This window comes from Notechis scutatus, chromosome 5 (genome assembly GCF_049901735.1).
Source record: "Notechis scutatus isolate UNSWTSFEM ecotype Mainland chromosome 5, rNotScu1.2, whole genome shotgun sequence".
NCBI lineage: Eukaryota > Metazoa > Chordata > Lepidosauria > Squamata > Elapidae > Notechis > Notechis scutatus.
This window is the reverse complement of record NC_142013.1, coordinates 86369069-86396295: the sequence shown is the minus strand read 5'-3', so window position 1 is coordinate 86396295 and position 27227 is coordinate 86369069. Positions and strand designations below refer to the sequence as shown.

Sequence of the window (27227 nt, the reverse complement as noted above, 5' to 3'; positions counted from 1 at the left end):
TTATCAACAGAATATAATGCTGTTTATTTAATTTGGGATTTTTATCAAGAAAAATCTACAAAAAGGTTCTGAGGGAACAATACATAGTTCGTTCTGTACCTATTCTGAAAATTGCCTTCCAGAAGATGGTTCTGAAGATTACCGAGAGGGGATCATAATCATTTCCTTTGAGTGGAAGAAAGTAGGGGGGCCATTCATTCTCTTCTGTGCTGCAGCAATCTCTTCAGCATGTCCCTCTTAGTTCTCCATCTCTTCGTCTTAAATGCAATACTGTCCCACCTTTTAAAGAGGGCTCCTCCAATCATAATCCCCGTCCAGGAGCAACATTCCTCAGTTCAGCAGACAGTAGAAAGTGGAGGGAAAGGATTTTGCTTGCTGACAACAAGCTTCTGATGCTGATGCGAGATATAGCCCTTAATATGACCCTGGTTTGGGAAGAAAAACCCACAACCATCAGTCTGGCAAATTTAGAATATTTATTTATGTATATTTTTTTTCAAAGTATGCCATTTTTGAAAGATTAATTTACAGATCAGAGCAGTATAGTGTAGTGTAGTGTAGTGTAGTGTACTATAGTATAGTATAGTTTATTGTCATTTCACCTCGTACAACAAAATCAAACACCATCTTCAGCGCATATCATGACCATGACCATGAAAATAAACACAAACATCCTTCACCCTTCACAAATTGAACCGAAAACCCCTGAAACCACACCAACACTGAACTATACAGCAGAATTCAAAAGAGCTATTGCTCTGGGATAGAAGCTGTTTTTCAGCCTATTTGTCCTTGTTTTTATTATTCTGTACCGTCTGCCATATGGTAATAGTTCAAAAAAAGGGTTCCCAGGATAAGATGGATCTTTGAGAATGTTTTGAACTTCTTAAGGCAGCGGGAGCTATAAAGCTCTTCCAAAGAGGGGAGAGGGCAACCAATGATCTTCTGGGCAATGACATTAACCCTCTGGAGTGCTTTCCTATCTGTCACTGTCCAATTGGCACAGTTCAATTCTACTGCAATGTGGAATTGGGCTGCAATGTGGGCACCCCAGGTCAGGTCCTCTTTTATGGTAACACCCAGAAACTTAAAACTGGCCACTTGCTCCACTCGGTCTCCATTGATAAGCAAGACCTGGATGTCTGATCTGTTCTTTCTATAGTCCGCTATAAGCTCCTTGGTGTTGAGGACCAAGTTATTGTCTCCATACCATGAAAGCAACTGATCCACCTCATCTCGGTAGGCAGACTTATCCCCCCAGAGATAAGTCCCACCACTGTTGTATCATCTGCAAATTTAGCAATAGTATTACTAGAGTGAGTGGGAATGCAGTCATGCATATAAAGAGTATAGAGTAAGGGACTCAACACGCAACCCTGTGGTGTACCAGTGTTAAGAATAAGGGCTGAAGAGGTATGATTACCTAATCTGACCCTCTGTGAGCGGCCAGACAGGAAATCCATAATCCAAAGGCAGACTGAATTAGAAAGTCCAAGGTCCAGAAGTTTAGACACTCGTCTATGTGGAAGAATTGTGTCAAACGCAGAACTAAAATCCTCAAAAAGCATCCCCACATCGCCCCCCCCGCTGTTCTAGATGAGTCAAAGCAGTATGAAGAGTGATGGCTATAGTGTCCTCTGTAGATCTATTTTTTCTGTATGCAAACTGGTGTTTATCAAATGTATGCGGAAGATCAGAAATGATATGCTGGCAGACCAATTTCTCAAAGAACTTCATGATGATAGGAGTGAGTGCCACTGGTCTGTAATCGTTGAGGTTATTGATAGGGAACTTCTTTGGCAGTGGAACAATGGTGGAAGCCTTCAAACAAGATGGAATAGTGGACTGAGATAAAGACTGATTGAAGATCCTGGTAAAGACGCCAGACAACTGACCAGCACAGTCTTTAAGCACTCGGCCAGAGATACCGTCAGTATAGTATACTATAGTATTAGTATTCGTATTAGTATAGTAAGTAGACATGCTATTGTGTGAGGTTGTATGATTTAGGCACTAGATAATTTCAATACAGGATATACAGGGCATAGGGTTAATGTGTGGTGAATTGAGTGAGAGTAGGTAATGTAAGTGAAATTATAAGATTAACAGATTATTTTGCATCAATATTCAAGCAGGAAACCAAGTCACTGCAAACAAAATAGAGTTAAGACATATTCTAAATTAATGCTCCTTTTCCTGGTCTTGAATAATCTCATTACTTCAGCCCAAAAAACCCTGATTATCTTCTTTTGCTCAAGTATTTCAGGAGAAAGATAATCCCAAAATGGATCCTCAACTCAAACCAGCAATTAAAATTATTCCATTATTCCATTACTTCCATGCCCAAATTACCTCCTAAGTCAACTTCAAAGTCAACTTGACATCCTCCAGATTACCAAAATACAAACACATGTATTTATATATGTAAATTCCAGAATTCCAAATCAAGATGATCTTTCAACATGCTAGATAAGTATTTGGGTAGCTAAAATTCAACACAATTGGAAGGCACCAGACCTGGAAAAGTGCACTAAAGGGTATCAAGCAGGTGTAAAGGAATCCCTTTTCTTGAATCAACGTTATATTATATAGTCCTTTTCATACATCGTTGCTGCTGATACCATGAATGTCTATTTTCCCTGAATCTGTTGCCTTACCAAAACCATGAATTGCTGAATTATCTGCCAGCTTGGCCCTGATTAAACTGGCTGACAATTTTGGGATATTACCTCAATGAAACCCAAAGGCACATGGCTGAAAAAGGCTGACATACTCTCACCCTAACACAGAACCCGGAGCAGCTGGCAATATTCCTCTGACTATAAGCTAGTGATTAATAATACACCATTAATACAATGCTGGAGAAATATATAATAGATTAAAAAAAACTTGTCCAATTCCATTGTCCATTGTTCCATTGAGTAACCATTTGTCCTTTTATGCTTATGAATATACAGAGTATGTTCACTTTATATAAAAGTAGATATTAATGTTATGGTATGGTAAGCCTACAACAACAGCAAATGTTTTTATCCATGCCATGTTATGAATGCCAACACTTACCATGTAAATGAGATTAGCCAAAATGCACTGGACTTCATCAATATCAACATCAGTGACTTTCATGAATTTCAGGGCAACCAGAAAGGCATCTAGAGCTAGCTGGTGAGTTTTAAGTAACAAATATCTGAAGGAAAGGGGGAAAAAAACATCACAGTTGCTACTACTGATAGTAATTCCAACCTAGTCTATGCCTCAACCTCCAGATCTATCCTCTCGTTGCCTACTCATATTTCTGTAAATGGAAACATCTACGTATTTCACTTTTCTGAGAAAAGATTCCGCCACATAGTCTGGAGGATCCAGTCAAATTTTATTTTGGTTAAGACTTGGAGTTGAAGGTGACTACTGCAACTAGCAGATAAAGGACTGTAGTAAAATGTTACACTTTGTGTGTGTATGTATGCATGTATGCATGTGTATATGTATATGTACACACACAAACACAAACACACACACACATGTAACCTTTAACTGGGATAAACAGTGCATCATAGGGGAAAACCATTTCAACTAAGGTACCTCAAAGGAGTTAACTCCTAGAATGTGAGGAGGACCCATTATTCCCATAGCAATGAAATTTTGTAAAGTTCTTGCCGTGTCAGCACAACCGAGCTGCTGTTCAGTGCCACTGCTCTGCTGCCATGGTTACATGACCCTCATTTACAACATTCCCTGACACTTTCCCACCAGTCAATGGGGAAGCCTGAGAAGCTTATAGGGAGAAAGTCGATGGGGATCATGGCTGCTGACAGGAACACAGTGACAGATTTGTACTTACATTCTCTGTTTTGGTAAGGAAATATATCTGAAAGGATGACCCAATGGACATGAGTTATCTAGTTCAAGGGTCTCCAACCTTGGCAACTTTAAGGCTTGTGGACTTCAACTCCCAGAGTTCCTCAGCCAGCTGGCTGAGGAATTCTGGGAGTTGAAGTCCACAAGCCTTAAAGTTGCCATGGTTGGAGACCCCTGATTTAGTTAGTCCCTAATATTTGGCTAGTCCCAAATATTTGGAACCAAACTGCCCTATTATTACTTTATTTGGGAAATGAAAGAGAATCTTGATATTTAGATTAGGGTTAATCTTGATATATAGATTAGGGTTAACCCAAAAAAGCAAGTCTGCTTATTCAACTTTCAAGTCTGCTTACTCAACTCATATAAAGCATTATTTCTATTAATAACTATAAATGCTGAATCAAAACAGAATATAAAGTTCACATAAACCAAACAATTATCTTTAGTCCCTGAATATGACATTTCTCGGCTGGTCTGTATAGTTACTGCAGTCAGAAAAGAAAGCTTTCCAATTCCCATTTCAAGAGACCTTTCTTTTTTAAAAAAAATACACAGGGACAATTTTTCTCTTGCCAGATATTTAAAATATCAGGCAAATCTCTGAAAATCTAAATCATGGTTTTTACATTTAAAACAAAAGATTCCAGATGCTTCCAGCAAACATATTACTGATTAAAAGATTTTACTAGCAGAAATTTCCACTTAGGAAGATAGTCAAAAGCCAGACGTCCTTTGCTCAACTAGTGCAAACTTGCCATTTCAAAAAGTACTCCTTACAATAAAGAGGAAAATAAATAATATACAAATAGTCGTTGACTTACAACAATTCATTTAGTGACTGTTCAAATTACAATGGCACTAAAAAAGTCACTTATGACTGTTTTTCACACTTACACCATTGCAATATCATGTGATCAAAATTCAGATACTTGGCAATTGACTCATATTTATGACGGTTGCAGTGGCTTGAGATCATGTGACCAGCCTTTTGCAACCTTCTGACAAGGAAAGGCAATGGGGAAGCCAGGTTCACTTAACAACTGTGTTACTAATTTAACAACTGCAGTGATTCATTTAACATCTGTGGCCAGAAAGTGTTGCAAAACTCACTTAACAAATATCTCATTTAACAGAAATGTTGGGCTCAACTGTTATCATAAATCAAGGACTACTTGTAATTCTGGTTGATCTGACTTTTTCCCTACTGTAACATCATATCGTACACAGTTAATGACACCTTAGCCGCATCAAGCAATATAAATGAAACTTACACTTTCTTGAAGAGATTTCTGTAGGTGATGATTTTCAACTTCTCAAGAATAAGGAAGATACCACAGCGAATGAAAAACGTCTCATGTTTTGCCAGAGCTTCATTTAATAAAAGAAGGTTCCCTTCACTAAAGGAATTTAAAAAATAAAAGTTTTGAACATTCAGTGACTGTATCTACATTGGGGTGCATAATCATATACTGAGTGATGAGCAACAAGTAGCTTCATAAGAAGTCGGCTATTTATTTGACTTTTCCAGTATCTTAGCCTTTCCCCCATAGCCAAGAGGAGGAGTAAACTAAAACTCTGTTTCACTTTAACCTGACGTATTATTATTGGAAAATGTGGAATTCTAATCTAACAGTCCAAGAGTTATAGTCTTGTTCAATCTTTACTTTCCTGGCTTACTCAGAGATATTATCTCAATTAAGCAACTATTATTACTGATAAGTGGTCTGTCAATTACTTCAGCCCACCCTGATCCTCTACATTAAACTATAAAGGCCCTAAACCTCTTTCATAATCTAATGAAAGCATCATTACTCCATAGTACACACTACTAATAACTTCCCATTGCAAGCAGCCATCCTGCTTCAAGAGAGGGGATACAACAGCTATAGCATTCAATTGCCTGGAAAGGGCATGTTAACTAGCAACAGCATGATATTCCTCAGAAAGTAGCCCAGACAGAAATTAACAACCAGTTTACAAAACCAGACCAAATTAGTAAATTAATATTCTAGTTTATATGAAAGAAGAGGTCTAGTCAAAGTAAAACAGAATTTTGCTTTGTTTTTCCTCCTGGTTTCATGGAGGAGGAATGAGAATGTCCACAAGCCAAGACTTTGCTCGGGATGTTTCTGCTTGTACATATTACACTAAACCGATATTTAGAGATACCAATATTGAGCAAATGAATTGGCAACTTTTTGGATTCTGGGACCGAATTTGCAAAGGGTGAGACTGCAATGGCAGGGCATTAGTACAAAGCAAGGAGAGTTGCAGCTCAAATGTAGTTTGGTTGGGGTGTTCCATTTATTTCCTGGGGAGAAGAGATTGTTAGTTTAATCTGCATTACAATTGTCATTATTTAATTAGCAAAGCAACATTCAACAGTTCGTGTTGTAAGATAAATAATAGTTTGCAATCTTGCTACATTAATAGAATTATAAGTATGCAGTTCCATAAATGAAACTTACCTCACAGCTTTTGTAACTTCTGCAAACTGCATGAGGTCATACTTTTTTAAAAGCTGGACCATTGGCATATGGCCCTGAAAATCCAAGCATAATTTTAAACTCAATGCCAAAAATTAGAAATACCAATAATCAGTTTTTTTTTCCTAAAGCTATAGTCATGAGTAGTTCTGCTAATTATCATCATAGCTAATCTCCTAGCACAAAAGAGATTATTTTTGGCTATCTATTACCCAAATAATATCCATCATATGTATCTGACATATGTTGGAAGGATCCTAATGGGATCCCAAACTGGGTCAAGCCATTTTTGAACTGAAAGACCAATTCTGAATCTAGCAGAAAGAATCTATTGACAGCAGTAACTTTCCATTGGATTTGGATTTTTGCATTTAGCAATCGCGACTAACAACAACAAACCAAAGAACTGCTCTTTCTCCTCTTCCTGTGTTCTGAAGCTTGAGCTACAGTTCCTGCCTCATGTAGAAGTTAGCACTTTATTCTTAAGTGCTTGCACAGAAGTTCCAACTAAGCAATTTAGGAAATTCATTAATGATTCTGGGTCTCTGGAATCCAGGTTGTTATTCTCAACCTACATCTGATGTCATACTATGTTCTCAATCCAGTTTCAAGTTTTCCTTGACTATTTGGAGCTACAAAACACAAAAAGCTGTGTAACAAGTGTACAGCTAATGATTTTATATGCCTAGTGGGTCCCAAATACTACATGCCTTCCATAAACTATACCTATGATGGGCAACTCCATAAATCTCTGGCCAAGAAAGGACTCATTCCCCAATTCTTTTTTAAGTACCAGAACATACTTTTAAGACCAGAGATTCTAATCTGCTGATACCTAACTTGATATCCATCAAAATACATATCATTTTTACATTAACATTCATTTTCATTTAAACAAGGTAGAGAACGAACGTGTGACTTCTGAAAATCTTTTAAACCCCTTTACTAGAAGTAGCCTTAGAAGCATTTGTATTTTTGTCTGGGTAATGAATTAACAAGTTGCAACTGTATTTCTGCTCTCCCCTTTAACTGCATTTGTGTTTGTGTATTTGTGAGCTGCATATACTCAACTCTGGATCACATGATGATGAAGGAGGAGGAAAGTGGGCTTAGAGGAGTGAAATCAGTAGCATTCAGAGCCATGTCCTACAAGCCTTCCCACATGGTTGGTTTTTTTCCTACAGTTCCAAGGCAGCTCTGGACCATTTCTAAACACTATCTTTCTTCTGACTTCCAAATTTGTCCCTTTCTGTGTAATTTTTATAGAGTGATTCTGTTGCCAAACAAAGAGACAAGCTGAGCTCTTTATATAATTTCTTTCCAACAGTTCAACTGTGTTGGCAAAAATAAAAATAGGAACCCCAGCATGCTACAAAGCAAAGTGCCAGCTTCTTCCATTACACTGAATGAACTCCAAGCAGAGCTCCAGTCTTTCTTTAAAAAATGGACAGTTGCCAGTCCACGCTTTGAAGAAATGTGTTCACCTGCCCAGAAAAATGACAAACCTTGAATAGAAGATAGAATGGATGAAAGGGGCAGGCCAACAGCTAATTTGAGACTATCCAGGACATATATTCTCATAATTCCAAATTCTTTCACTATTCACCAAAGTTCGGAATCTCTCCTGTCACTCACCAGTAACATTTTCACTGGCAGCAAATAAATCAATATCATCCTTTTGTTTTTCTGACTAGACCGGTGACAGTGCTCAAAGGCAAAAGACAGATACTCTTCAGCTGCAAGAAGACAAAGAGAAGGAACACCATAACTCATTGGCATAGACCAGGAGCAAATAGTGGAAAGTAGTTGAAAAAGTAGAAAAATCAGGAGAATCCACAACATGTTGGACCTTCTAACAATCATAGGAAATAATGTTCCCCGCCCCACAGTTTAATGAAATTAGCAATTTATCTATTTCAAGAATTTGTACTAACAATAAATTATGGTGAGTTTATCCACAATAATTTTTAGCAATTTTTCCAAATGTGGCTCCACAGCCAGTCCTCTGGAAGATTGCATATATCATGTTACAGTGTACAATCTAGCTCTTCAACGTATGTTTTTTATGACATTATCAAAGCAAAAATAAAATCAGCTGAGATTTCAGTATACATTATGTACATTAAGAGCAATGTATCTCAGTGTTGGCCATTTTAAGAGGGGGGACTTCAATTCCCAGAATCCCCCAGCTGGCATGTATTAGAGAAAAAGACCACAATGATTATTCTCAATAGTGATTTGTACAAATACTCAAGTTTAATAGAATGGTTCTCCTAAATCATACTTACTCCTGAATTTTGCTACAACAGTTTTCTGAAGAGCAACAAATGTCAACCTCCCAATCTTTGTCAGAAACTTAAGCATTTTGAAAACAAGGCAGTGCTCAAAGTAGAAAGGAACGCTTAGTTTTTTATCAACCTAATTTATGAATTTGGTTTAACCTGAAACAGGCAATTCCAATTTTCCCACACTCTAATTTTAACTCTGGAAATAAGAAACAAAATGACATCCATTTTTCAATCACAAGGCGCACCTCAAAACATGAGAATATAAAACTATTTTATGCTTCTGAATTTGATGTTAAGATTGCCTTATATTACAATCACAGAAAGGATCTCACATGCTCCTCTTTCCACTAAGCTTCTACAGATATTCATCTCTCAGGTTAGAGGTTAATTGTGGTCAATGAGGAATCATCAGTAGCATCAATGAAATTAATTCAACATATATGACAAGTGAGAACATCAATGTAGAAATACTAGCTAGATACAAATGGGTGGAAGGAATAGCAAAATGGGAAAGGAAATAGAAAAACCAGGAGAATCCACAAAGTGTTGGACTTTCCAAATAATAGAAATGATGTTCTCTCCATACAGTTTAATGAAATTAGCAATTTAATTTCAATAATTTGTACTGACAATGAATTAAGATGAGTCATATATCTGTAACCTGTAGTATCTGTATGATACTGGAATCAGACATATCAAACCAACTTTTTAAATGTATTAATATGCAAAAGTTCATAGCAAAAAAACCCATCAATTATATCAATATGATAAATACCTTGTTTAAAATCACTATCAAACATGGCCTTCCTTCCAACATAATACCTGTATGTAACTCTTTGTGCCATACTATATTCATCTTTAAGGTTTGAGCTATCAATTGCTCTTATCAATGGTTTACATAGGTGAAGTTTATTGATCTGGAAAGAGCAACAATGTTAGCAGAGGGGAAGCTACATGTGTGACAACAATCTTCAGTCAAAAAGAAAGAATTCATGATAAGGTTTTCAAGGTTCATATCATACCTTAAAATATATTTTAAATAGTTGATTCACCAGAAACAACATGCCCCACTTTTTTGAATCCTCAATGCTGGCTCGACTATAACAAACATTACAAAAATGATCATAATCAAAATTTATCCTTAAAACATGCATATTAGGCTTTGAGCCACATTCCTAGTGTTTTTGCATACCAAAATCATAACCGCAGTCTGTACTAACATCATAATCCTCTTTGCACATATTCAGAAACATTCTACTGAGCTCATCAGATCCAAAGTGGCATATATAAGAGTCACTTTTATAGGGGAGATGGATTGCATAAAAATCTAATAAATAAAATCATAATAAATAAATAATATAAATGTTATGAAGGCCAGTTTCAATTGAGACATTTATTGATAAATTAATATTTACATTAATTTTCAACCCAATGGATTCAAATCTTAAGATTGAGGAAACTTTGTCTTTGGGAAAATATGATTAATGATTTGCCACAATACAGCTCTCAAAGAATTCTGAATCCAACTTATGGACAATTGTCTCCCAAGTCCGACATATAACAAGCCTACAGACCAGTTTACAAACTATAAAAAAAATGTAATCTACATTTCCAAACAATTTAACCTAGTAGTAAGGATATACTCACGTGTCGCTTGCACATACACGGAAACAACTCATAAGAAGTTCGGCTGCTTTTTCCAACATATCACCAATCTTGCCTTTGCCTTTCTTTGCCAGTTGTTGATCAGCCTATCATGACACAACAGCGAGATACAATCACACTTAAGCCTTCTAATCACTAAGTTGGGACACAATACATACCCACAGATATTTAGATACAGTGTATACACAAGTAAGCAAATAGCTTTGTGTATTCCTGAACATGTTTCAGGCCAAGCCCAGAGCACCTCAATTTGTTACCCAGTCCATCCCAATATCTTTCATTCCTTCAGCATCTATTAATTTTGGCCTAAGCGGGAATACTTACACTGTTGGCAAAAATGCGAAGATCAAGTGCCACTGCATACATAATAGGCAAAGCCCTGGCAAATGAAAATTCAACATACGGTTAATCTTGAAAAATAATCTGCTGCATACTTTTAAACATAGCAACAAAACATATTTTATATTTATTATTGAAACATGGACAATGAAATTTTAGAGTTTCTAATGAATTCCTTTATTTCCCCAAATATTCAGGAACATAGAAAAAGCACTCCAATATCCAAGCCCGCATTTACCCAGGATAAATGAGGCCTGTTTGAAATCTTTCTATGGGCTATTTTTAGTATTTATTGAAGATAGTCAAATGGCTGAAAATCATAGGAAAAGGCTAGCTTAATGCAAATAAAATCAAATTTTGATTTAGTTGTCTTTCTATCTTTTTTTGGTCTCCATGCCATTCTCTATGTATGACCAATTGCTATTTCTGGTCCAAGATATCACTTTGCTTCCATTTATCTTCACAGTTGGGGAATATTTGAGATATTAAAATGGGTTATCCCCTATCTACCTACATAAAATGGAATATTTCTCATCAGGCTAGTTCATTTATATTTTGAGATATAGATTTATGTCAATCAGGTACTTACCAGTTTTCTTCTTTGTGTGCTTGAAAAGCTCTCAGGAAAGATGTAGAGAGTATAAGGAAATTTGATGAAATATAATTCATTAAAAATGGAATTTTAGTGACATAGCTCTAAGTGTGAACCCACAGTTTAAGACCAATATAAAAAGGCAAGAATAATGTGTATGGTTTAATATGGACATTTACAAGACGTGAATGATAGAAACACTTTGATCAGAAGAGGCCACAACTATTACCGTATTTATCGGCGTATAACACGCACAGGCGTATAACACGCATCTTCATTTTAAGAGGGAAATTTCAGGAAAAAAATTAAATTTCTAAATAAAAACTTTGAAGCAAAATAAGGGTAGCTCAGAATTTTTTTTTATTAATATTATTACCACTTATAAGGTAAATCAGTGGTCCCCAACCTTTTTGTACCAGGGACCGGTTTCAAGCAGAAAATTTTTGCAAGGAGGGGGGAAGAGAAGAGAAGGAGGCTTCGCTCTCTCGCTGCTCCACCATCAAGGAAGAAACTGCTTCAAAAGAGCGGGGGCTTTTCCTGTCGCCGCAGCTATTCCGAGCGCCCGTTTCACCCCCACTCCCACCCCGCGCGCGCTTCAATCCACAGTGTCCCATTCTGCCTGCCTGCCTGCCTGCCTTAGTTTCTGGTTGTTTGGGAGCAGCTTCAGCTGAGAATAATAACTATTCGCCTCTTTTACTCAGCCGAAGCTGTTCCGATTCAACCATTAACGAAGGCAGGCAGGCAGGCAGAACGGAGCACTGCGGGCGGGCGGGCGGACGGGGTGGGGAGAAACGGGCGCTTCAGGGAAGCTGCGGCGACAGGAAAAGCCCCCTGCTTCTTTGAAGCAGTTTCTTCCTGTGCTGGTGGAGGAGCGAGAGAGCGACTGAGAGAGCTGACCCAGAGAGAAGGACAGGCTTCGGTTGCTTCCTCCCTCCCCTTCTTTCATTTGTGTCCTTGATCCCCGATCCCAGCAGCATTCACCGAAGGCTTCTTAACATTATATCGGCGTATAACACGCATACATCATTTGCCCCCTATTTTCAGGGGGAAAAAGTTCGTGTTATACGCCGATAAATACGGTACATTATGCTAATAATTACCAAATGTTAACATCCTCCTTATCTAAAAATGCAAACCCATTGATTATAAAAGCCAGGCATGAAGATTCTTTACATTGGATGTGCTATGTATAATCAGCATCCCCATAAGATTGCCCAGCAATCTAACAAAAACAGATTTTTTTCAATATTTATATCCAATTACAGTATAGTTGACCTTGTTTATAGTATAGATAGACCCTGAGTCTAAGTAGTAGGTCGAACATTTACTTGGTCCTTAACCCAACATTGGTAATTCTGTAGTTTGTGCTGAAAGCTTAACTCCAAATTCCACTGTAGATTTTCAAAAGAGCAAGTGATAAAGGATATTGTACTACAACTGTTTGGCATTTGTACGCTTCTACAAAATCATGGTTGGCAACTGCGTAAGTACATCTATTAAGAAAAATGAAACATGAATTTTAAATAATAACCAAAACTAAGCTGGGTTATATTCTCTTTATTTCAATTTAATAAATCTTAACCATGTTTTTCATCAGTAAATCCAAATCTACTTCATGCTTCTTGCTTCTTAGTATACTTGTCTTGCAACTTAAATATCAGACTTCTTAAATGGCAACAAATAGCTAATTTCATTTGCTAAAAAGGGTACTTGAGCAGAATGTTTTCTTCTGATATATTTTGAAGGTTTTATTTTTCTACTTCAGAATTTTTCAGGTACAGTTCTATGCAAATGTCCATTTTTATGGAATAACTGTTTAAAAAAATAACTGTATTATTTTACATCCTTTCAGCCACTTCTACGCTTTCAGAATAATTGCCAAGATATTAATTTTTTTTAGCACAAGGTGCCATTTGGTATTACTTGGAATACTTGAAAGTAACTGCACTGTGCTGCACTGTGCTCCAAGGTGCATTTTACCTTAAATGAGCAGCAAACATCTCATCATAAGGTGGTTCCAGTACTTGTTGACATTTTTCTTCTGGAGATGAAAGCTAGTTATAAAATAGAGACCAGAGGGAAAAATGAGGCCTTGTTGCCCACAAAACAGTTTGACAAAAATCGTGAAGCTGAAGAAGTGCATCTTAACTGCCTATGCCTTTTTCTCTAATTACAGAATAAATAACATAAATAACTTTATAAGTAAACTGCCTGGCCAAATTTCATTTTTTAGAAGACTTAAAGATATTTACAGTGTCATTGTTCTTTCAGTCAATGACATATAGTATGGTAGGAAGGAGTCATTGTCATTTGAATCAGATTCAAGTGTGACTAAGGTTCACAATTTATAACAAGGATAAATCATACGTGCAAATCAAAAAGAGAAAAAAACGAGCTCAGAAGGCAATTTGGTTTCAAAAACTTAACATACGATGATGCACGCTAAACCAAATCCTTGCATGGGACAACATTTAATCTACTAGCTGACTATTAAAAAGACTGTATCATATACTGATTTTAGAATCACAGAATTCTGGAGTTAAAAGGAACCACAAAATTATTTATTCCAATTCCTTGCAATACATAGAAAAATGAGTTAAACCTTTCATTTTTTTAAAAAAAAGTTTTATTTCAGTTTTCCACATTTTAAAAACATCTCTTTTTAGCGAACAGCATGATTACAGGTTCATCTTTACATACAAACATGACCATAATTACATATTCAATTTTTATATTCAACTTCTTATCCTAACAATACTTTTATACATTTTCTACTTTATTATATTATTCCAAATGCTTGCCTCTTTATTTAATTCACCTATATTTCATATATTTTCACAGTTGTTAAACTACTTTTTAACAACACAGTTGTTAAACTACTTTTAACTGTCATATTTGCATATTTCATGACATATTATTACATGCATTCATAAAATCTAATTTAATACATTCAATAAAATTAGTTTCCCCCTTAAATTATCAATTTTAAGTGTGCCACCTCTAAAATTTACATATTCACTAATTATCTCCTTTTAATCTCAATTAATAATTAACCTTTATTACCTAGAGAATTGAAATTAATAATCCTTTTAAAACTACATAGCAAATATAAATCAGATTCTGCATGGTTTTTCCCCTTCTTAAATTCATAAAAATGATTTAGAATTTCAATATTCATAACTTTAAGTATATTTAAACTATCCCTCCTCACCTTGCAGAATCCCCTTTTAAAATATTAGCTATTGTCTTTATGCATTCTAAATAAACAATTCCTTTTCATTTTTTTTACAATTCCCCTATTTCTTTGTTTCCAAATCCTTTTTATCATTTCTTTTCCCTTTCATTCTCCCCTTTATTCTGCCACTCATTTTTATCCCCCTCTGTTTCCTTCCTTCCACCCTTCAATTTTCTGCTGTTTCTGTTTACCTTTTTTAATTTTACAGATATTCCCTTTTTTATTTAACTTCTTATGTCTCATATTTTTATTTCCCACTCTTCTCCTCCTTTCAGAATTCTTTGTTCCCGATGATAGTTAAAAATGGCCTTTTCTGTAGTCAGCCCCACCTCATCTTCCATCTTTTGTCTTAGTTATCTTTATTGTTCATATTCTAAGATCTCGTTTTAAAGTATAACCCAGTGATTCACCTCGTTCTTGTAATATTTCTTTCATGTTTCTAAGTTCCATCTTTAATTCCAGAAGAAATATCGCCATTTTATATGTTTTTGTCTAGTAATTTATTCCAAACAGGGTCTATGAGGTTAGTTTCCACCAGCTTTTGTTTTATTCCTCTCAAATTTTAAGTTCATAACTAGTCCAAATCCAAGTCCAGCCAAAATCAACAATTAATCCCAGGGCAATCTTCCTGCTTTTCTTTTTGTTTCAAAGTTTCAATTTTTCAAAGATCTTTTAGAAGCAGAATCTTTTAGTAACAAAACAAATTAACTTTAACCATTTGATGGCATTCTTTATCATAACAAATCTTCACCCCTTTTTTTCCCCTCTGTTCGGGGCTTTTTAAACCACAGTTTTCCAAAAAAATCAAATCCAACTGATCCAAATTAGTAAAATGATTTCTTCTTCTAGCTTCTACCTTTTCCGGTTCAAAGCCCCACTGCTGTCAAAAAACAATTCACACTCTTTTTTTCCCCTCCTTTCTCTTCACCGCTTAATGTCTGTTTTAAAAAAATCTTAAAAATTAATCCTGGGGTACCTTTAATTATAACCTCCCATTTCTCCTGCTGTCCACTCCTTTCTCTCTCCTGCGCAATCTTATTCCAGTTTACTCTTCCCTTTCGGTGGCCATTTTAGACCACCGCTTCAGACGTCTTCGGGAGGTAGCTTTACCAAGCCAGGGAGGGGATTTGCGACCCCCCTCTACCCGGCTGACGGTTTCCCCTTCCTCTACCGCCCCTATGAGGCGGCTTCTGTCCCAGATCTAGCTGATGGGGGCTCTCAGACAACGAAGCATGGACCAAAGCTGCGGACAATCATGGTCAGCAGTCTGTCTTTAGGGAAGTCCAAAACCGGAGGGCTAAAAATGAGTTAAACCTTTCAGAAGTGGATGTCCAACCTTTTCTTTAAAAGATGGCAAACCAGTTCTGTAGGAAGATTGTTGAAGATTGTTTTATATTGAGCAAGTACAAGGAGATAGCTCCTTGTCATTAAAAATGTAAGTAAACATTGCAATACCTTCTAGGCATGGAATCCACAATAAATCAAAGTTCAAAATGTATTTTAAAGTATTTTCCATGACTCTAATTATGGCTCTCTGACAATCCTATATATTTCTATTCTAAAATAAATAGGTCATGTTCCTTTAATGAGTTCAACAGAACTTCAATACATTTACACGATTGCAGTCCAAATGTGTTACCTGCAGTCTAGGATTTGCAACATGAGGATGTTTAAATGACACTAATTCTGCACAAAACAATCCATCTTTGCCATCAATAGATTCCAGTACCTGTGAAAGAAAACCATGTAAATTTAGTATTAGAGGACCAGTAAGAAAATTGTATTAACTTTTGCTAGTTTTGATTATGATCATCTTAGTGCCCAGCAGTAGGGAGTACCATATGACCTTCCAGATATTGCTGAATACAGTTCTCACCACTGATAATTGGAACTGGAGTCCATGAACATCTGGAAATCACATGCTGCCCATACAATTTTTATGCTATGGACAACCTCCCAGAATCTGGAAGGAATAGAGCTGGGCCTTGGTACAAGTCTCATTTCTTTGTAACTAAAAGTAGCAAAAATAGCAATGAAATAAGAAAAAGATATGACTAATTTAAAGTTATTTTTAAAGTAATCTTATGCAATTATTGACCGCAAAATGCTTCTATTTTCATTCAACAGAGCATTATTAGATTTGGAGAGGTTCTAGCCGAATTAGAATAATTTTTCAAAATATACCAAAATGATGGTTATTTTTTCAAATTAGACTTATCAATTACCTGCTGCAAATATTGGTTGATACTGATATGTGCCATTGAAAGAGTACTTATGTAAAATTAAGTGGATGCTTTAACCTGAAAAATAGTACAATAATAGTACATTAGTACAATAAAAATAATAGCAGCACAAAAGTTAGCAGAAAGGGGCTCAAAAATCCCAGCTAGTCTCAAATCTTTTAGCATCATATTGACAAAAAAGATGTTCCTTACTGTATTTATATAATTTCACTGCTTCCAGTACTTTTTCAAGAATAATTCCAACTCCATCACTTAAAGCCTATCCAATATGAATCTTTAAGACCACATGTTAAATCTATCTGGCTGTTTTCTCCCTATCTTCCATCCAGAGGGCTGCACATCAGACCTTTCTCTGTGGGCCATTAATAATATAGTTGGAAGCAGACTTATTAGTAACAGATGGATTCCCATCATTTAAGCACTTAAGGGTTGTTCTCTCTTCCAAAATTGACTTCCCAGAAGCCAGTCTCCTTCATCACATAGTAATTGGGATTCTCTCATCAATATGTGTTAGGTCTCAACTGTCATACTACAAATTCTTCTTTAATAAAGCTGTTTGTAGATCAAAACTGATTTTTAACATTAGTTGATAAACTGATAAAAGCTGTTTACTGAACATTAATTAATTGGGTTAACTCAGCTGTGCTTTTTAATCCGTTGATGCTCAATGGCAGATAAACAGAAAAGGATAAGATCTTTGAAGAAAAGCTGAACTTAAGAGAATTTAAGTCTATTAAGTCACTGGCTGAGAATCTCCATAGACTAAATTTAAAAGTTACAGAGGCGGATTTTGCTGCCAGGTCCAAGGATTGATTAAGGGCAGGCTGGCAGATGTTATTGAAACACAATTCCCATCAGTGCTTGGAAGCAAAGCCGTTGTGCAAATGACCAGAGCGGCACTAACAACACACTGCTCACAGGTTACTCATGGCTGCGACAGCTAATCAGCAGCGAAAGCAAAAGAAGACCCTCTGCATATGCACCAAAGCAAGATTTAAGAAAAAGACGGAACCTTCCGGAACATAAGGACCAACGCATTTATTGCAGCAGCAGAAGCTTCGCTGGAAAATATCTCGAATTCCGGAATCAATAAGCGACCCTTCCCCGAACGATATCAAACAGCCACGGCGTGCGGCACGCATGCGCACAACTTTCCTATTGGCTGCACTGTTTCTTCCAGCGCTGCCTACCTGAGCCCGATTCCCGAACTACGTCACTGCTGAGTCGCCCTGCAGGCTCTGATGCAGATTTAGGCGGACCAAGCACAGCAGCTGTCAGGGTCCTCTGTTGCGGATTGGCCGACTTCCGGCTTAACGTTCCGCCTACTCCCAGGCCCCGCGACCTACAGTGGAAGCGACTCCTCGGTACTCATCCAACCGAACGTGAAGGGCGTGTCGATACAAATGAATGGGGTGGGGCTCAGAGAAAGCGAACGATCCGAAGCTATAAAAAAATCCGGCAGCCACTAGAGGGCAACAAAAGGGGTTAATGATCCGGAGTGTCCCCTTGCCCTGTACCATGATGAAGATGAGGGAAGCCGGTGGGTCTCGTTTGTTAGGCTGTTCAGACGATGAAACGGAACATCTCCCTCGGATGAGAGGCGAAGGAGCCATTTTGAGAGGCAGCCCGGGGCTCAGCCAGCAAGCAGGGAGCGCTTTTGCTGTAGCCGAAGCGGCTCTCAGGCTCTTTGCCCTGCAGCTCTCGGAAGAAACAGCGCGGCGCTTCTGGAACTTGTGAGCAAGCTGTGAGTTCGATCCTAGGTAGAGGCTAATATTTGGGAATAGACTCTCCTGCTCGAGCAGGAGATTGGACTAGATGACCTCCAAGGTCCCTTCCAACTCTTGTTCTTCTATGACTCTTAACTGTGCCATTTCCACCAGAAATCTTCTACCTGTACTGTTCCTCATTTGTAAGACACCCAGAGCCCAAATTGGATGGATCCTCCTTTTAGCCCTTTTCGCTACGGCCAGCCGGCACCGAGCCGTGGGAATGGAGAGTTCCCTGCCGAACCGATTTTTTCGGATGAGCGCATCCTGCGATCCGCCAAACCTGCAGCAGCATTTGTCAGTCCGGCGCTTCCCTCTTGATCGAGTTAGCGAGCACCAATGGGGGGGAAATGCAATCGAAAGATTTGGTTTTGCTTATAGGTTTATTTTCCGCCCATTTGCTTTTATAATAGAAGGTCTGGTGCCGTTTTATTAGATTGATTGGTTGAGTGATTGATTGCTATCAAGCCTTTTCAATTTTTGAAGACCCCGTAGCTTTTCTCCATGAGGATCTATCCCAGCCTGGTTCTTGCAAGTCTCCCAACAATGAATCATAAATTATCGTCTTTGTAACTCAAGCCATCCACTTTGCTGCTGGTCATCCCTTTTTATTCTTTCCTTTCATCTTTCCCAACATTAGAGCCTTTTCCAGACAACTAAATCTTTGCATAATGTGTCTGAATTTGGATAATGTGAGCCTGGTCATTTGTTTCAAGTGAGAACTCTTGAGTTCATTTCTTGATGAGCCATCGTGGTAGTCTGAGAATGTAATATTATTGTATTAACCTAAGTTGTTAGGTTAGGTATGTTAGAAGTCTGTAGAGATTCTCAGTCATCCAGGTCATGATTGTCCCAAAGGTGCTTTTTCAGGAGGCAACTGGACTTTCTAGTTTTTTTCTTTTGAAGGCTAAATATGTTAGGTTTTAGTTAGACTTTGTGGCTAAGTATTTAACTAAGTTTTTATTTAGGCTTCATGATCTCTTTCAGATATTTTCTGTAGCCACAGGTTCATCTGGCCATTCTCATCAGTCAAACTGCTGGTGACCTTCTACTGTTGCAACCATAGAGAGTATCTTAACTTACTGCACCTCTATATGGTTTGCCAATTGCTCAGTGGCAGATAGGAAAGCACTCCAGAGGGTTAATATCATTGCCCAGAAGATCATTGATTGCCCTCTCCCCTCTTTGGAAGAACTTTATAGCTCCCGCTGCCTTAAGAAAGTTCAAAACATTTTCAAAGATCCATCTCATCCTGGGCACCTTTCTTCTATTCGAAAGGGTTTCATTATCAGATGAGTGTGCATAGGATTGGAATCAACTTGATGTGAGAGTAAAGCCATAATGTCTTGTCCAGGTTTTCTCATGTATATTCCCTTGAAGTAAAAGGATATTAGCCTTTGAATGTCATCCAAGCAGACTGGAACATTTTCACACAATTATACAATAGTCCTGTATAGTATTTTGTCCTTTCCAACTTCATCATTTAGATCTGTTCATTTATTTACAGAATTATACAAAATCATAAAATTATAGCAATACTACCACCACCGCCATTAACGAAATCTGGCATTCCATAGCAACTTCTTTCCTTCATTTCACCCATTAAAGATTCTGCTTTTGCATTCCATGATGCACTTTTTGTATTGTAAACATTGCCCTATTGTTATTTAATGTGATTTTTTGAATGCTCACAACTTTCACTATTATACTTCCCTTATGAATCTGAGTCATTTTAACTCTGAAAGCATTATTTTTACACGACTTAGTTTGTACAAGGGTAGTACATATGTGTTTGTACATGTTACAGTTGTGCTGGCATGCAAACAAAAGCTACACCTGGGCTTGTTTCTGCAATGCAAACACTCCTGGCCTTGTGACTAGGGTCATTGTTGCTTGTTATGCAGATTACAGAATATAACAGTTGGCAAAGTGCAAGAATAAAGGGAAAGTGTTTGGCATTGAGCCTAGGTTACATCAGAACTTTGGAGCTGTTTGGGAACTGAGGCAGTGTATTTGCTGAAATGTGACATTTTTGAACCTTTCTTTGTTTAATTTATTTAGTGTATTTGTGGATATTCCCGCTGTTTAATGAGTATTTGAAAATAAGCAACATGAACAAAGGTTATAATAGAACCAATTAAATTATTTGCTTTAGTTTGTCCCAGCTTCTGCCAACCTAGCAGTTTGAAAACATGTAAAAATGCAAGTAGAAAAATAGGGACCACTTTGGTGGGAAGGTAACAGCGTTCTGTGCGCCTTTGGTGTTTAGTCATGCTGGCCACATGACCACGGAGACATCTTTGGACAGGGCTGGCTTTTCGGCTTTGTAATGGAGATGAGCACCGCCCCCTAGAGCCAGAAATGACTAGCATGTATGTGCGAGGGGTACCTCTACCTTTTACCTTAGTTTCTAATACCACTAAGCTCAACACCTTAATATGTTCGTGTTTGAAACAGGAAGCTTTCAGGATCTGTTGAAAGGCTGTCAAAATGCCTTTCTTCTGAAGATTCAATTTTCCTGCTGGGAGAGCTCCGGTGCAAGGATATGGACAACTGCTTGAAAGCTGGATCTTTTTATTTTTTTCAGGAAGGCGAGAGATAGCAAGAAGTCTGCATTCCTGGGCTAGCTACCTTTGTATGGTTAAGTCCCTGGTTTTTATACTTTTTTCTCCTTTTGTATGTGAGTGCTTGTATTTGTATTTCTTAATGTTTTAAATCCTGTCAGGGGTTGTCTTCATTTCCGCCGGAGGGTAAACTCCGCGGGGTGCAGGGTGGTTTGATTGGATTATCGGTTTCGTCCTAATCTTTTTTAGCTTAATGGTTTCTTATATTTGTTTTGTGGCAATCTCCTGTCTGTCTCCTTTGCAATATATTTTGTGTCTTTTGTCTGTTTGTTTTGCTGATTTGGCATGTCTTGTGTTTGTAAGGGTTTTCTTGTTTCCCTAGTTTTCTTAATTATTTGGGCTTTTGTCTAAGGGGCTTCTTTAATACCTTTTATTTGATTTCTTTTCCTATGGAAGTTTGTTTTATGGCTGGCTTGATGTTCCCTTTGGGCTTTTCCTGCTTGGGTGACACCACTGTCCTCGTGAAGTTCCCTTTCCACAGATCCATGGGTCTTTGCTATAGGCCTTACTTCTTTGTTACAACCTACAATAAAAGCGCAGCTACTTTTATTACAAGAGCAGTTTAGAGTCTTTTCTTTAGCATACCTATTATTTGGTAAGAATTGTTTTTGTTGGCAGCTCACTAAAAAGCTGGAATTGATCAAAATAAAACCTGCTAAGGAAAAATTACCATTTTAGTATGAATAATTAACACTCGAATATCCCTAGGTTATAGATTAGAAATTCTCTCAAGGAGATAACACATCTGTTTCTAGGTTTTCTAAATCTTTAATAAGGCATCATGTATTTGCCTATAAGTTGCTCATTTACTCTTTTCCCTTTTGATGTTTGACAAAAAAGATGTACATAATAAACCCAGGGGTATATTCCCATGGAGATTTATATAAGTTTCCTGCTATAGGATGAATGATTACATGAAGACATTTCTATAGTACAGTTTTCTATACATATTTTCTGTAGTGTATTCCAATGCGATCAACAGGCCTTAAATAATTATGGTAAGGCTGAAGTTTTTAAGGTTTTTGCCTCATTCTCTGACAACTATTGCTTCTTTTAAAATGTTGCTCAAGATGAGTGTTGGAAGAAATGTCCATCTGTGTTCAGTTCCAAGTGGGGAGAAAGACACTGGAAACATGGAGGCTGCTTGGAAGGATGGTTTAATGGTGAAGCAGAACCACCAAGCACATGTGATTTTGAGTAGCTGGCCACATGGACTGGAGAGTATTTATACCCTCTCCTGGGCCTTCCAAGAAATGTATCCAATTGGTTGTCAGACTCCCAGGGGGTTATGCGAGGGTCCAGCTAACCCTGTAGGCTGTCTGTGTCCTAGGCTTGGTTGAATCTTGCTGGGTGATGATGTAATGAGGAGGGTTGTGTTCTAAAAGGGTGTTGGGCCATTCCTATTATGGCTTAATGGCTTTGTCCTGGTTTGGATCTTGTGTGAGGGCTAATCCTATCACCCTGGAACTGAAGGCTTTTTGTCTTGTAGATAGGAAGCCCAGCCTTTCTGGGGCTATTAACAAAGGTGGGGCTGCTTTCCAAAAGCATGTTTCTCCTTTTCTCATCCAGGCATAATATTCTGTCTTTTTAATATTTCCTAGAATATTTCATTCTAAGAGAGGGGTAGGTGCTAACGTTCTACATAAGTAATTGTACCCACTGCATCCATAGATGAAACCATATTTTGGTTATCATTGGAGTATAGGTAGTCCTTGATTTACGATCAAACTGAGCCCAAAATTTGTTGTTAAGTGAGACATTTGTTAAGGGAGTTTTGTCCCATTTTCCAACAATTCTTGTCACAGTAGTTAAGTGAATCACTGCAATTGGTAAGTTAGTAACATGGTTGTTAAGTGAATCTGGCTTCCTTATTGACTTTGCTTGTCAGAAGTTTGCAACAGGTGATCACATGACCTTGGGACACAGTAACGGTTATAAATATGAATCAGTTGCCAACTATCTGAATTTTGAAAACATGATCATGGGGATGTGACAAAAATTGTAACTGAAAAACTGTGATACCCACATTTTTCAGTGACGTAACTTTGAACAGTCACTACATGAACTGTTGTAAGTTGAGGACTACCTGTACTGACTTTTGAAGGATCCAAAGCAACTTCTATCTGCTTGCAGCTATGACTGAGCATGTTCATTTAATACTGTATTAAATATAGATTCACAAAATGTAAATTCTTTAAACAGAGGAGTTAAAAAATGATGCAAGTAAGTTCAAAATGCTACTGCTTTTTTAACCCACCCATACACAATGCACACCAATGAGCTATTTCCTTTTGGGGTAAGAACATTTACCACAGTACAGAAAATAAGTAAGAAAAGTAAGATGGTTAAAGGTGTGAGATAAAAGGAAATATAGCTAAATATAATGTATATCAATGTTTGTTCACTACACCTCTCCTTATTACATTCTTCTGTTAGGTACCTATACAGTTTTCACATATGTGAAACAGATTGCAGTTGCTCCGTAAGCAAACTATATTTTAACATTTCTTCACTCTGTCTACAGTTTTCAACATTCTTACAGCAGTTATGACTTCTTTTATGGTATTTATTTCTTGGACACTAACATGTATAGCACTCGTTTAAATTCCATTCTTCAACATATTGTTATATTCCCTTGTTATATTGTTATATTCTCTAAAATAATCCTCCCAGCATTCCCTCACTTATTTCATACCAAATCACTTCATCGTTTTTTATTTTTAATCCATTAACTTTATTAATTTAATAAGATCATGATTGTAACATAAAAAGTGGAGTCAATTAATTCTAGATCAATTAATCCTCCTGTTCCATATATAGTATATGTAGCTTAATGCACATTTATTTGGGAGCAAACCTGGGAGGGAAAACACAGTGATATTACAGTAAGTTATTGCAGATTGATGCTTCCTTTACAAATCAGAGCTAGAAAAACCTTTCAAAATTGAATTGCAATCATTGTAGAACTTAATAAATGTAAGGAATGCTTGAAGATTACTGATGGGGTGGGTTTTTATATCTAATGATGTAATAGCTGGCTAGAGAATTCTGGGAGTTGAAGTCCACAAGTCTTAAAAGTTGCCACGTTTGGGGGGGGTCTCTGGTTTAAATGGGATTGTAGTTCTAGTTCATGTAACATTAGAATATTTGATTTTGCAATTCATCATTTTATATTTCAAGTTATGAAGGCTTTTCTGTAGATTCCTATTGCACAAAGCTACTGCCCTCTCAGAAAGACAAAGCATTTTGTTTAAAAGCAACCTAGTTTGAAATCTAATATTAGAAGAGAATGCAATATTACAATTTCCATTGTTCTGTATCTATGTAAAGTAGAGAGAACTAGTTTGCCTGGTAATTATATGGCAACAACTTAAATGGTGCCAACAGCAAGTCATCTGTTAAATATAATCTTCAATGATTTTACCAAGTAGGGATTAAGTATATAAACATCAAAGATAATTTAGTAACAAAGTAAGTTGGTAAAGACTGTAAAGCTGCCCCACCGGATATCATTCATTTAAACATATTTTAAAAAATATTCATTTTAAATTCAGAGACGGTTGGAGGGGCAGGTTGTTACATGCTCATCTAGCATTTCTCAACATTACTGTTTCCTAGGGATAAAGAAACTCCTCTTAACTCCAATAAATCTAATTAATGTAACTCCAATTATTATATATTATGTGCCTTCAATTTAGCCTGCCCTCTAAGGCAGGAACAAATTTCTCAGCTCAAGCTGTTTTGTTATTCTAAATTATTAATATTTTGCTATTTAATATAGTAGAGGGAATCAATAAAGGAGAATATTAAGTTGAAATGGGGTGTCCTTAGTGCTCTCTGAGCTTGGTTGTTTTCTTGCAGATGTTTCATTACCCAAACTACAGTAGGTGACATCATCTATGCTAGTAAGGACTCCTTACTTATCAGAAGAGGTGCTTTTCTACTGTTGTTCTGATTCCTATACTTCCTGCTTTTTGAAGAATTCTAATGTCAAGGAATCCCTGCATGGATGGCTGGTTTCATAAGTCCTTGTCATGGATACGTCAGTCTGGATAGGGAGCTCACAGCTGCATCTGAACTGCTTAATGATTTGTCAATGAACCCAACTCCTTGAAGGCTTGAAGACATTTCCAATCTTCTAAGGATATCTCCATGGCCAAACATTTTGGCTTATATTAGATTTATGTTAAAACAGTGAATTGATATATGAACATAATTTCATGAAATTGGCTCCTCTTTTGAACATAACACTAGAGATTTGGCCTTCATACATCCATCAATCCAGCCTGGAAATGGTGCCTTAGAAGTGACAGACCATTGCCAATCAGCTTAATTGTAACAAAAGAGCTGGTCATGGTAGTAAACTGCATTCACCAGCTACAATGTCATGTAATTGGGGTAAGTCTAAACCCAATCTCTGTGTTTTGTTGGAGTAAGGCAATGCCTAACCCTTTGTAGAGATGAGATACATTTCTCAGCGACATTTTTTTCTTAGAACAAACATCCATTTTATCTGTATTCATTGATTTTCTTTCTGACCAGAGTCATGACAAAGATCAAAAGGACTCAGCCAATACCTTCCTCATCACACCTTGGTAACCCCAGAGCTATAGTTCATCCTGTTTCCTTAGTTTAGTCCAAGGGTCTTCAAACTTGGCAAGTTTAAGACTTGAGGACTTCAACTCCCAGAATTCCTGAGCGAATATGACTGGAGGAGGAATTCTGGAAGTTGAAGTCCACATGTCTTAAAGCTGTCAAGTTTGAAGACCCCTAGTCCATCAAGGGTATTTTCACTTTCTGAGCTGAACAGGTTTTACTCTCAAAGCCTTGGGGTTAAGTCTACCATCTAGACCATGTGTGTTTGCACAAAGTAGAGCAGATTGTTTGTTTCTTGAAGCTTTCACAAAAGTTTCCTGTGTCGCTAAATGGAAATCCTTTTGCTCAAAAACAACTGTTCAGTCCCTGAACAGTTAGATCTGCGACAATTAGATCTGCCATGTTTTCACCTTTCACTTGTAGCTGAAACAGCAAATCTTACACAGTACAGTATATCTTGTGTCCCTCTCTACTTTCTATAACTATCTGATAAATATTTCCTGAACGGCCTAGCGTATCTCTCTTCTTGACCATTCTGCCCGCTTTCAGTCTGGAGCCTTCCCCTTATCCCTTCTATAAAACTGAAATCCTTGAAACCACAGAGCAGAGTTTTGCCAGAACCACAGCAGCTTTTGGAGTCATGAAATTTATACAGAGCAATTCTCACCCTCCCTGACCTCACAATTACAAAATGTACTATAATCTTTTGCTCAGGTTAAATATCAGAGCACTACCTAGAGAGATAATGTTTCCTCTGAGGGGACATGGACCAAGCCATATTGCTGAAAGGTTGATTGAATTACAAATCTTAACTAGGCTGATCTCTCTGAATGTAAGAAGACAATGCATTTTTAAAACAATCAGAACCAGGAAGTCTTTTGTGCCTTTGCCTTGAACAGAGAAGAAAATAATCAATTTTAAGATTTTTTAAAATTTTAGTTAAGGTATAGCTAAGTCAGAACTTGCTATAGTTGAGCAGCCAACTGTGAGCATCCTCCTCACAAGCCTTTGGTTATCCCAGTTAATTTTGCCTCCTGACTTACAGACAAAAATCTCCTGATTTTATTAAAAACAGGTTGAGAAAACAATGTGTTTCAGTATTGAAGTCATAGATACAAAATGAGATGTATAATGAACAGAAGAAAGAAATACACCCATAGCCGCCTCGTTTCACAATAAAATAACAATGAGCATTTCCAGTAAATGTTAAGGCCCTTGTCTTACTAAAAAAAAAAGGAAACTAATATCATTTTAGGTACATAGAAACTGTTGTTCAGAATTGTCAACTTGACTGGCAATCAGGCAAGCCTTTTCAAAGCCAGCTCAGTAACTTTGGGCCAATTACTCTCTCAATTCAAACTATCTCAGAGTTATTGTTGTAGGGAAAATAGGAGTGTTATGTATGTTTGCCACCTTGAGTTACTATACAGTAATAAAGACAGGATAAAAAATCATTCGTTATTTATGATGACACAATGTATATGACCGTGATTCAAAATTCTACAGTCATAGGATAAATATAATTATTTCAA

The 27227-nt window shown here is 37.2% G+C and overlaps 1 protein-coding gene and 1 long non-coding RNA gene across 6 annotated transcripts; one reads left to right on the top strand and one right to left on the bottom strand.

The window, feature by feature from the left end:
- On the bottom strand, positions 1-18798 carry PCID2 (PCI domain containing 2). Of its 5 annotated transcripts, none has more exons than XM_026666729.2 (15): positions 17722-18798; positions 16692-16766; positions 16106-16195; positions 13212-13285; positions 12659-12724; positions 11229-11270; positions 10625-10679; positions 10283-10386; positions 9658-9733; positions 9411-9552; positions 7983-8083; positions 6330-6403; positions 5133-5258; positions 3064-3187; positions 1-425 (listed from the first exon to the last, which is right to left on the bottom strand). In XM_026666729.2, the coding sequence occupies exons 2-15, from the start codon at positions 16725-16727 to the stop codon at positions 336-338; spliced, it is 1200 nt and encodes a 399-aa protein (XP_026522514.1). In that variant the 5' UTR covers positions 16728-16766; positions 17722-18798; the 3' UTR covers positions 1-335. The 5 variants fall into 5 exon arrangements, with proteins under 5 accessions (XP_026522514.1, XP_087823393.1, XP_087823394.1 ...); XM_087967267.1 differs by having other exon boundaries at positions 17900-18798; XM_087967268.1 differs by having other exon boundaries at positions 17693-17857.
- LOC148130564 (uncharacterized) lies at positions 18167-27227 on the top strand. Its single transcript, XR_015749893.1, has 2 exons — positions 18167-18469; positions 24961-27227. It is a non-coding gene; the product is annotated as an uncharacterized LOC148130564 (long non-coding RNA).

Excerpts from the sequence above, each read along its gene's own strand:
- PCID2 (XM_026666729.2), bottom strand. The coding sequence starts at position 16,727 with ATGGCACATATCAGTATCAACCAATATTTGCAGCAG. Across the intron at positions 3,188-5,132 it reads AGAAATCTCTTCAAGAAAGT|ATATTTGTTACTTAAAACTC; the intron begins GTAAGTTTCATT and ends CCTTTCCTTCAG. Across the intron at positions 426-3,063 it reads TGGCTAATCTCATTTACATG|GGTCATATTAAGGGCTATAT; the intron begins GTAAGTGTTGGC and ends TTCCCAAACCAG.